General features: G+C 35.9%; 2 protein-coding genes across 3 annotated transcripts; one reads left to right on the top strand and one right to left on the bottom strand.

The window, feature by feature from the left end:
• Positions 1 to 2,283: 2,283 nt before the first annotated feature.
• On the top strand, positions 2,284 to 6,878 carry LOC107643331 (glucan endo-1,3-beta-glucosidase 3-like). Its single transcript, XM_088488764.1, has 4 exons — positions 2,284 to 2,705; positions 4,376 to 5,629; positions 5,805 to 5,832; positions 5,930 to 6,878. The coding sequence occupies exons 1-4, from the start codon at positions 2,654 to 2,656 to the stop codon at positions 6,081 to 6,083; spliced, it is 1,488 nt and encodes a 495-aa protein (XP_088344890.1). The 5' UTR covers positions 2,284 to 2,653; the 3' UTR covers positions 6,084 to 6,878.
• On the bottom strand, positions 6,131 to 9,595 carry LOC107643329 (cysteine-rich receptor-like protein kinase 2). Of its 2 annotated transcripts, XM_088488763.1 has the most exons (8): positions 8,340 to 9,315; positions 8,139 to 8,252; positions 7,904 to 8,043; positions 7,615 to 7,825; positions 7,269 to 7,503; positions 6,871 to 7,021; positions 6,445 to 6,778; positions 6,131 to 6,303 (listed from the first exon to the last, which is right to left on the bottom strand). In XM_088488763.1, the coding sequence occupies exons 1-8, from the start codon at positions 9,115 to 9,117 to the stop codon at positions 6,131 to 6,133; spliced, it is 2,136 nt and encodes a 711-aa protein (XP_088344889.1). In that variant the 5' UTR covers positions 9,118 to 9,315. The 2 variants fall into 2 exon arrangements, with proteins under 2 accessions (XP_088344889.1, XP_016202425.1); XM_016346939.3 differs by having other exon boundaries at positions 6,256 to 6,778; positions 8,340 to 9,595.
• Positions 9,596 to 11,014: the final 1,419 nt, after the last annotated feature.

Raw genomic sequence — 11,014 nt, 5'->3', positions numbered from 1 at the left:
GAGTTTTTAATAGTCAAAATCCTAACCGTGTTGACATGGGACCACTTCAAGAAGATGCTAACCCACTCGAGCAAGAGACTAATGCGTATCTAGTAGATGACCCGGATGACGAGGACGATGATGACGAGGATGAAATAGAGGAGTTCGATGAGGATGAGAAATCCCGCAATGATGGTATTATGCTTCGTATTTTGCTTTACATGTTCGATTGGCTATTCATTTTGTGTTCATAAGTGGTATCCATGTTGGTTTGACTACCTAATGTCATAAATACTAACGGATATTTAACCAATAAATTCTAATTTATATTCAACTAAATCAATAACTCTCTTATAAATTTACTATCTTAAAGTTAAATACACAAATAGGTAAACAAAAATAAATACTGATCGAGTATATTTTCACACTTCACTTAGCTACTTGGTCCAACTATCAAGATAAATTAATAAAAAATTCCAATCTTTCGTATAAATACGGAGAATTACGTACCTGCATTGATATAATCCGGAAACTCCGGAACATGCATGGCTTCCAAATCCAAAACTCGCATGAATGATGGCTCCTCAAACGGCACATCGTTTGCCAGTGCAGTTGCCACATCAGACACATCCGAAGCCATAGCTCCGTCACCTTGAACCTCATCTCCATCTAGACCAACAACTTCGTCGTTGCTTTCGAACTCTTCTTCACTGTCACTATTGTAATCCTCCCGTAGAATATTCCGGTCAGCCTCAGATTGCTCAAACTCAACATACAACTCGATGAACGAGAGCTGACTCCGATTTTCAATATACATGGAAAACATATCTTGCATGCTCGCTTCGTCCGTTACATATTTGGTTTGAAACTGGACGAATCCACCAAACACTTGTATAGGATTTCTGTATAGAATACATGATATCCTTCTTGCCCTCTCAGAATGAATCTTTTCACAAATCACACTTTTGAGCTCTTCAAATGAGATTGTAAAAGGAATCACCAAATCTAATGGATTTTCACAAACAAATATTACTCCTTCAGATGTTTGTAACAAAATCTGACCAAAATAATACACCTTCAATAACACTCTGTCACTCAATTCTCTCAATCACCTTAACAAGCTCATAAACCTGGGTTTTAGATTTTTAGCTACTCTGCTAAACAAGTAACGAAACAGAGGAACTAAAAACCAGAAGGACCGTTGAAGAAGGAGAAGAAGAAGATGCGAGAGTGGTTGTTCTGATCCAGTTTTCACCAACTTTTATTTAAAGTCCCAACCAAATCGGACCATGCGATTACCTTTACTGAATTCAAAAAAAAATAAAAAACGCATGTCGGACCCTCCGATTTCATAACACAACATAAAAAAAAAAACCAACACTTCTAACAACTCGGAGGGTACGATTACCATCTTACCGAATTTCAGCATCTCTTCCTCCTCAAATCGGACCTAACGATTTGCAATGGAAAATATGACGCTCAAACAACTCGCACCATCCGAGTTGTTGGACCTGACACTAACAAAAAAGCTGCCCCACATATCTGTATTGCGCTTTCAGGACTCCATATCCAGATAACACACACAAAGCCTCCATATCAATAAAAATGAGCCTTTAAGTGACCAACAATTAATACTTTTACGTAATGATTTATTAACATTTTAACAAAAATTATTTCCATAGTTTCCTTCAAAAATATATAATACTAATTTCACATAAAAAATTTTAATCATATATTAATTTTAACTAAAATATTAAACAATATAACTATGTCAAATTCTATACATTAATTTTTAAAGTCAAACTCTACATTAATATTACTAATTATGTTATCTACGTACTAAGTAAATTAAATTTATTAATTAATATGTACTACTCAACTTGAAAACAAATTTATATATGAATACAATAAATAGATTACGTACATAACCTGTGCATCGCGCGGACTTTCCACTAGTATTACATTGAAAATGTTATGTGAATAATGGGACTCACTGTTAATTTTTTTTTTTTTTTTTTATGATTACATAAGATGAAGTGTGATTTTAACTCAAGTTAATGACAGTTAACAGAGCTAAACAAGGATCCAAGAGATGGCAACTGTCAATGGCTTTGGGACACAAACCAAAGCAGAGTGCAAGTGGGGATTTTTGAAGCAGAAACAGAAAAGATGCCACGTCAACATTATATGTTGCTATCATAGATGCTAATCCACCAATCACAATAGCCTATGAACAGCTCCAACACTGCAACATTGCTTCATTATTCACGTTATTAATAAAACACTGAATCATACACTTGCCTTAATTAAAAAAAGCCTGACTTTCTTGTCCTCTAATAATATTTACTACTTGGCTGATTTGCCACCTGCATCTCCAAATCTCAGCCGTTGGATCCCTGACACACACTACCATTTATGATTTTATGATCCCACAGACACAAATTCTAGTTTTGATTTTTGAGTTTTGACCACTCACAAGACCCAACAACGCAAACTCTCATTCTCCCTCCCAACCTCAAAGCACTTCTTGGTTCTTACTTCTCTATGCCAAATCCCAAAGGGTATCAAAAGGTGCAAGCTTTTTGAGACCCCAAGTTGTAGAGAGCCACTTTTTAGTTTGCAGTGGAACTGGCAGTGTTTCTTTGTTTATAACGGTTTCTCTAAGCAATCATCAATGGCTGTTCTGCTGCTTCTTTTTTTCCTGCTTGCATGTTCTGTCTATGGAGGTAAGTAATAAGTTTATGTGATTTTTAGCATCTGTTTCTATGTTCCCTGGGCATCTGAGATCATTGGTTATTAATCTATCATTAAGTATTCTCTTAATAAGCTTTCTAATTTAGTAATGGTTGGTGGGGGTATAGTACTCTTGTTTTTTTTTGGCTTCTAGCTCTTGTTCTTTTCATCATTATGTCTAGTTAGTCCTTTCATTACCACCTTCCTTTCATCATCATATGGGTTTGTAGATTCTTACTTTTTTGTATCTTTGCTATTTGTCATGGTTAGTAAGTATTTGCTTCTAATTAACATTTTAGGTAAAGGGTAATGATACAATGTATTAACCCCTTTTTTAACTATTAAATACTAGAAGGAAGTAATTATTATTTCATTGCATTTTGGTTGTTGAATGTGGGAGATGTCAGATGTTGCTATAAATGTATAAAGGGCCAGAACCTTGCTACAAGAGCATAACAATGTTGGAATAGAAAGTTAGAGAAAAGGTTGTGTAATACAAATATAGGCATTTTTAGTTTATTTATTTATTATTATTTGCAAAAGAAAGGGCCTTTGCAAGAAAGTGTTTTCCTTTGTGCTGAATCTCTGATCTATCCTTTCTAATTTTTAATGGGATTCTGGGACAATTTTGTTGCATCCCAACTCAAGAAACAGCTTCTTTTGCTGTTTGCACTTAACTAAACTTTTTATATAAAAAAAAAAGTGATGGTACTATGCCACTATGCCAGTGATGAAGTGGAATATTTATACTATATTTAATCATTTTGGTCTATCAATCAACCTCATTGATACTGAGTTGGTGAGTTGGTAGCATTGTTGCCTAGCTCCCATGAATAAGACATGGTGACCAAAAGCATGGGAAAAATGTTATCAAATGAAATCCTCATTTTATGTTTTTAAAAACTGATAACCAAAGTGAATCTTTTGCAAATTAACCTAAGAACAAGCGATCATTTGAGTATATTACACTTCTTTTAGTTAAACCCAAGGATAATCCACGGGATGACAGGTTAACAGACCTTGAATTTCAACCATGACAAAAAAAAATTCAGTTTATGAACTATAGCTATGGGCTTAGGATGTGGCATTAGTTAGTTGGACAATCTGACAATCCATCACTGAAAGCTTATTCCAGAATTTTGAAATATATGTTTTGCTTTGACAATCTATGAATGCAATGTGGCTGTGCCTCCTTAAAATATGAACTATTTCAATATTATTCCTCATGAACAAAGCTGATAATCAAGTTTTCTTTTATTAAATCTTTTTCCCCTTTTGTTACCCAATTAAAATTGAAGAAAGCATGGTATCAATTTTTAAATCACTTCGCGGATAATTTTGAAAATACAGTATTGCTTTAAATGAATGACTCAAATACAATTCCATAAAAGACTAATGAATAGGCTTTATAGCTATTTTATTAAATAGGTCATGGTAAGATTGGATATTTGAAACACATTTTATTAGATCATAAATGGACTTATTAGCTGTTTTCACAAATCCATGTTGGTCCAAACCAAAATTCATATGTTCCTTATTTTCTAGTTTCTATTTGTTCTTGATTATCACTTCATATGCATTATTATTTTCATCTCATAATCTGTTTATGAGCAGGATCATATAGTATTTATATAATTTGTTGGTTTCTTTCTTTCTTCTGCAGATTCCTTTATTGGTGTAAACATTGGTACAGACATAACTAACATGCCAAGTGCAACAGAGACTGTGGCCCTTCTTAAGGCTCAAAGTATCCAACATGTCAGACTCTATGATGCTGACAGGGCCATGCTTCTTGCACTTGCCAACACCGGAATCCGTGTAACCGTTTCTGTTCCCAACAACTTGCTACTCGGCATTGGCCAATCGAATGCCACTGCCGCCAACTGGGTTGCACACAATGTGGTAGCTCATGTCCCTGCAACCAACATAACTGCCATAGCAGTTGGATCTGAAGTCCTAACAGCCCTCCCAAATGTTGCACCTGTCCTAGTCAATGCACTAAAATTCATTCAATCTGCACTTGTTGCTGCCAATCTCGATCAGCAAATTAAAGTCTCTACCCCTCATTCTTCTTCTATCATCCTTAACTCTTTCCCTCCATCCCAAGCATTCTTTAATAAAACATGGGATCCTGTCATGGTTCCATTGCTTAAGTTTTTGCAATCAACAGGTTCATATCTTATGCTCAATGTTTACCCTTACTACAATTACATGCAATCTGAAGGTAAAATCCAACTGGAATATGCTCTGTTCCGGCCCCTGCCGCCAAATAAGGAAGCTGTTGATGCCAACACTATGCTCCACTATACTAATGTTTTCGATGCAGTGATCGATGCTGCTTATTTTGCAATGTTATACTTGAACTTCACAAATATCCCTGTTGTAGTGACAGAGTCAGGATGGCCCTCCAAAGGCGATTCATCTGAGCCAGATGCAACAATTGACAATGCTAACACTTACAACAGTAACTTGATCAGACATGTCCTTAATAATTCAGGGACTCCAAAGCATCCTAGAATTCCAGTTAGTACATATATTTATGACCTTTATAACGAAGACTTAAGACCAGGTCCTGTATCCGAAAAGAACTGGGGACTTTTCTATGCTAATGGAGCACCAGTATATACTTTGCATTTGACCGGTGCTGGTACTGTATTTGCAAATGATACAACAAATCAAACCTTTTGTGTTGCTAAGAGTAATGCTGATTCTAAGTTGCTACAGGCAGCACTTGATTGGGCTTGTGGACCAGGGAAGGTGGATTGTTCGCCCTTGCGGCAGGGTCAAGAGTGTTTTGAACCGAATAATGTAGTTGCGCACGCGACTTATGCTTTCAATGCATATTATCAGCAGATGGCTAAATCTCCTGGAACTTGTGATTTTAAAGGAGTTGCTTTTGTCACCACCACAAATCCAAGTAAGGAATCTGGACTCTTTAATAATTATAACTATATTTGAAGGTGGCTACATAAGTTATGGATACATTTTTTTTATGGCTACACAAGTTAATTGTTAATTTTGCACCTTTGCTATTTAGTATCTCAAGTGGCTTGGCAATCTAATGGAACTATTATTTGTTATCATTATCACAGGTTATGGTTCCTGCGTATTTCCAGGAAGGTATGATCTCAAGGATTCATATATTTTTTTCTGATTATTGTAAATTAACTGTTCATTCTTATTTATTATATTTCCCTTTAATATTTGTAATGAACAGTGGTGGTAAAAATGGCACCAGCATAAATGGCACATCACTGGCCCCATCTAACACTTCCACTGCTTCAGGCAGCTTGTCACAACACTACTATAATGGAGGATCTTTGATAAGTTCTGTGATTCTTGGTGCTTTACTTCTGAGTGCTGTTTTATAAGATTAAATTAAGCACAGTTCATATTCATCAGCACGGGAATCAGATTTTCAGAGATACACACTCTTCCAACTACCTTTTTCATAAAGGTTGCAGCATGCGCACCCAATTTTGTGTTCCTCGTGTCGAGAGGATTTAAAGGGTGGCAAAGTCTGCCAAGAACTCAAAATGTATATTGGCAAGTGTAACTTTGATTTTCCATTGAATTTTTGTACAAATGAACGGAAAGAATTATTAGACATTGCTGTAAGTACCTTGTAAGGCTAATTTAATTTTTTCACATTGTTATTTGTTGTATTCTAATGTTCTTGTATAAATTAGTAATGGATAGAGATATACATTGTTAGTAACTAGGCAGATCACCTGGGATGAAAAGAGCTATGGGACATGGTAGCGACCGAGTCATCTGCAACGAGAGGGAAAAATGGGTCACCACTTATGTCACAGAATTCCATGGTATTCTCATCTAGGAAAGGTGGATTAGAAGGAGCAACAAGTTGCTCCTCCTTCTTTGTTAGCATCTGCAGCACTTTTGACATAGTTGGCCGCAACAAATGGTTCTCTTGGGTGCATAGAAGTCCTATTTGAACCACTCTTAAGATCTCATTCTTAACACTGCTGTTGTTGTAGTCGTCATGCAACTGAAGATTTGGATCAAATAATTGTTCAGCTGTCCCTGACTGAAAGTGTTTCCATGCCTGATGTTGCAAAATTATGTTAAGATCAAAGCAAGAAAAAAACTAGTTCAACAACAATAAAAATAAATCAGGTTAAGGAATCTGATACTGACCACTGTAATTAGGCTGTCTGAATATTCAGCTGCTTTGCTCCTGTTGTTCTGTCTCCCGGTAACTATCTCTAGCAGTAGCACTCCAAAACTATACACATCTGCCTTTTCTGTTAACTGACCATGAGCTATGTACTCTGGAGCCATATAACCCCTGCAGAATATATATATATATAGATGGCTATTAAAGGTCTAGTACAGAGAAATTTGCTCCAAACAACATTTTTCTCTGTAGGGACTTGGAAATTATGGGGTGTCCAAAGCCCCAGATTAGTAGTATAGGATGCTTAATGTTGTATTTAGGTACTTAGCAGACTCTTATTCTAATATGTTCAAAATTGTTATTATTTTGGGGGGGGGGGGGGGGGTGAGAAATGGTAGATGGGATTAGAGGTACTTACAAAGTTCCTGCAATAGCTGTACTTATATGGCTCTTATCTTCTTGAAAGGATCTAGCCAAGCCAAAATCTGCGATTTTAGCACGAAGCTTTGCATCCAAGAGGATGTTGCTGGCTTTTATATCTCTGTGAATTATTTTGGTTTTAGAATTCTCATGTAGGTATGCTAATCCTTCAGCTGTCCCAATGATGATTTCGTATCTCTTCTCCCAGTTCAGTTCTCTTCCCTTATTCTTGTCTACAATGTTTACATTGAGAAGTACTATGGTTAGGATATAAGCAATGATAGTAAAAGTGTAGGATTTCATATCTTAGAAGGGGAAACCTATGGCATGAGTTTGGGAATTACCAAAAATGAAGCGATCGAGACTTCTGTTGGGCAGATATTCATACACAAGCAGGCTTTCGGGTCCTGAACAACTGCATCCTAACAGTCGGACTAGATTCTTGTGTTCCACGCTACTGATTATGTTCACTTCATTGTAGAAATCTCCTGCTCTATGTTTGTTATTGAAATATAGCCTCTTGATAGCAATCTCTCTTCCATCAGGTAGAACTCCCTGCAATAGAAAATTGTTATATAGTTGCATTCTTATGTTAAAATGGTTGGGATATAGGTATGCAGATAAGATAACTACTTTGTAAACTGTTCCAAACCCTCCTTGTCCTAACTTGTTAGTCTCATCAAAGGATCCAGTAGCCCTTTCCAGTGAAGTGTACTTGAAATTCAGGCTACTGCGGCGAAGGGACTTTGCTAGCTTTTCTGTATCATATGAACCTGAATTCCAGAATAAGCATTGGCATACATACTTAAACATAGTTGTTATATAACACATTGATGATTCATAGGTATTAATTAGACAAGTCACTTACCTCTTCTTTTCTTTTGAATGTATCTAAGTTTCAAGATATATATCCCAATAGCTATTCCAACCACAAAAACAATCAATGAACTAACCACTGCAACCACCAGAACTATTACATTACCTGCACAAATCAGAAAACAAAACTGTTCTCAGGATTTACAATTACAAAAAATGTGTAAACTTTTCTAAATTCTCAAGATTCATTTACCCTTTGAGCTTCCATTTTCCTGCTGCTTGTTGAGGAAATCTTTGTCTGAGAACCTCATGAAGCAACCGGTGTTAAGCGCGCGGCCTTCTTCCCAAGGCAAGCATCCCAACAGAGAAGCTGATGCATTCTGAAGACATGCTTTACAAGAGCTTGTGTTCAAAGTCCTCCAACAATCAGCCAGCACATAAGCAGACTCATTAACCGTTCCGGCCACGGCGACCTTCCCTCTAGCATATCCTTTATTGCTAAGTGCATCTTGAACTGCTGTTAGAATTGCTTGCTTTGCAGATTCTTGAAAACTTGAGTTCTTCCTTGTTCTGTTCCCACACACTGCATTATCTCCTGCTCCTGTATACTCATCAAAGAAGCTATAATTCTCGGCCCTCATGAAGCAACCATCGAGGTAAATGCGGCCACCATTGAAAGGGAAGCACTGAGGAAGAACCGTCCTTGCCTCAGCATAACATAGCACACAATCAAGCAATGAAAGATCTCCATAGCACTGAGCTAGGCCATAGTTAGTATCAAGTCCTGTCCCTGTAACTGTTGTTCCAAAGCCGGTACTTCGCATCTGTTCACTGATTTTCTCCATGGTTGCAACGAAATTCGGAACATAGATGGTGCTATTGTGCTCTAGTTGATGACCACATGCTATTTGGATTGTTCTTGCCCTTGGTTCTGCCATTACAGTGTCTGAGAGTAGTACTGAGTTGATGAGAAGGAAAATAATGAATTGAGAAGGGATGAGAAGGATTGTTTTAATCATTTTTGTGATCATCTTACTCTAATCTGATTCAACTTCACTAGTTAGATGTTCAAATAATTAACATGACTCTACAATTATGTTGTTTTACTATTACTATGAAAGGACAGGACTATTTGTTAGTGAAAAGAGAGAATATTTTGTTGAACATTTGGTATGAAATGTAGTTGTTTTATGGTATGAAAGCAGAATGATTAGAAGAAACTCAAAATCTCTTTCTACTTCTGAGAAGAAAGGTAACTTGAAGAGTAATAGGAGATTCTGACAAAAGAAAGAAAAAATCTCCAAAAGAAGTAACATAAAGCGTGTGAAGAACTGAATGAGAGGGCCCTAAAAATAGTCACTACCCTTCTCAAGTTTCAAAAATATTGCTACCTGTTCGGTCATCAATTGCCACCATTAAAAAGGGTAGATATTGATTCTTTTCCCTTGTTTACACTTTGGAGAGAGAAAGGTTAGAATATGCATTTAGTTGCATTTACAAACTTGACACACGTCTTCTATGGGGGACATTCAATTATAAAGAAAAAAATTTGGACTTAATATATAGAGTATATTTAATTAAATGATAAAATAGATATGTGTAAGTTATGGTAATTATTAGACATGATATATTGTTAAATGGTGTTAAGCAATAATTTGATCATTTGATGTTCATTAATTAGTGCAGGTAAGACTAGAGAGTTGTGAGAAAGAGCCCCTAATATTTGCCAATGTTTCCCAATGAAAATGAAACAAGACAACAACAAAAAATGTCGGCAATGTATTTAAATGTCTTTCCCCACAAGAAAAAAGAAAATGAAAACCAACGTCATTTATTGTTATTGATTGAGAAAATAGACCCTACATTACCACAACTATTCAACACATTGGCAACTGGTAGTGACCTTTCAAGGCAGTATAAGAGACTATAACAACAAAAGAACAAACACAAAACGAAATAAAAAAATATTTACTATTATTAGAAAGATAAACTGTACTGTGAAGTTGAATTTTTACTTTTTGAAGGTAAGTGAAAAGAAGAAAGATGTACAAATAAATGAAACAAGTCAAGAACCGATGTTGATGGTGCAAGAGTGGCCAGAAGCAGAAGCAAGTTTGTGAGTTTGAGACTTTTAAGTGTGAAGAGTTGAAAAAAAAGGGTTATGCTGACACAGAACTCACAAGGTTTTTCAAACCAAGCAAGAGAAAATTCGTTGCTGTTACACTGTGCAGATCGAAAGAGAGTCTTTAAAACAATGACTGAGTTTGACACAAGGAAAAAAAAAGGGTAAAGTATTAAATTGGTCTCTATGTTTAGGCGTAATTCTGTTTTGATTCTTAAGGTTTAAAGTGTTCTATTTAAATCCAAAAAAGTTTCATTTAGCATCAATTTAGTTCCACAGTGAGGTCAAACTTAAATAATTAACGGAATGTCCTACATAACAACGGTACAAGAACAAAATCGATAATCTGGAGAACAAGTACAAGCTCTAGAGACACAAAATCAACCATTAATGCATCAATACATTTATTTATTATTTTTCTTATAATATAAATAAAATATTTTCTATAGAACTAAAGAGAATGATAAATAAAAATTCCAGAGTAGTGGGAGTACGTACTCCTCATCTAGCGCCCGACGCTCTGCTAGGGTTTCACTGCGCCGCCTCCATGGTTACACCTTTCTTTGTCTTTTCTTCGTCAAACTCTTTTCCATCTTCTTCTACTTTCTTTTCTTAATTTCTTTTTCACTTAGCTCCCTAATTTTCGTTTTCTCTCCCAATTCATTCCTCTTTTAATTCATTCCGTTTTCTAATTCACTCATTCCATATATCTTATGTCTCTTTGGAATCATTGAATACCAATTCTGATTTTCTCTACACCATGAGCAACAAATCAGAGATTTAGAACCCTCATATAATTGCTATGA

The sequence above is a fragment of the Arachis ipaensis genome, chromosome B5 (genome assembly GCF_059453495.1).
Source record: "Arachis ipaensis isolate K30076 ecotype BB chromosome B5, ASM5945349v1, whole genome shotgun sequence".
NCBI lineage: Eukaryota > Viridiplantae > Streptophyta > Magnoliopsida > Fabales > Fabaceae > Arachis > Arachis ipaensis.
Note: the sequence above shows the minus strand (reverse complement) of the source record. Positions and strands in the feature narration are given on the sequence as shown.

Bases quoted from the DNA above. Each gene is read 5' to 3' on its own strand.
- LOC107643331 (XM_088488764.1), top strand. From the start codon at position 2,654: ATGGCTGTTCTGCTGCTTCTTTTTTTCCTGCTTGCATGTTCTGTCTAT. The intron at 5,630-5,804 runs GTAAGGAATCTG...TCATTATCACAG, and splicing joins TGTCACCACCACAAATCCAA to GTTATGGTTCCTGCGTATTT. The intron at 5,833-5,929 runs GTATGATCTCAA...TGTAATGAACAG, and splicing joins TCCTGCGTATTTCCAGGAAG to TGGTGGTAAAAATGGCACCA.
- LOC107643329 (XM_088488763.1), bottom strand. From the start codon at position 9,117: ATGATCACAAAAATGATTAAAACAATCCTTCTCATCCCTTCTCAATTC. The intron at 7,826-7,903 runs GTAGTTATCTTA...TTTCTATTGCAG, and splicing joins GGTTTGGAACAGTTTACAAA to GGAGTTCTACCTGATGGAAG. The intron at 7,504-7,614 runs GTAATTCCCAAA...TAAACATTGTAG, and splicing joins TCTCGATCGCTTCATTTTTG to ACAAGAATAAGGGAAGAGAA.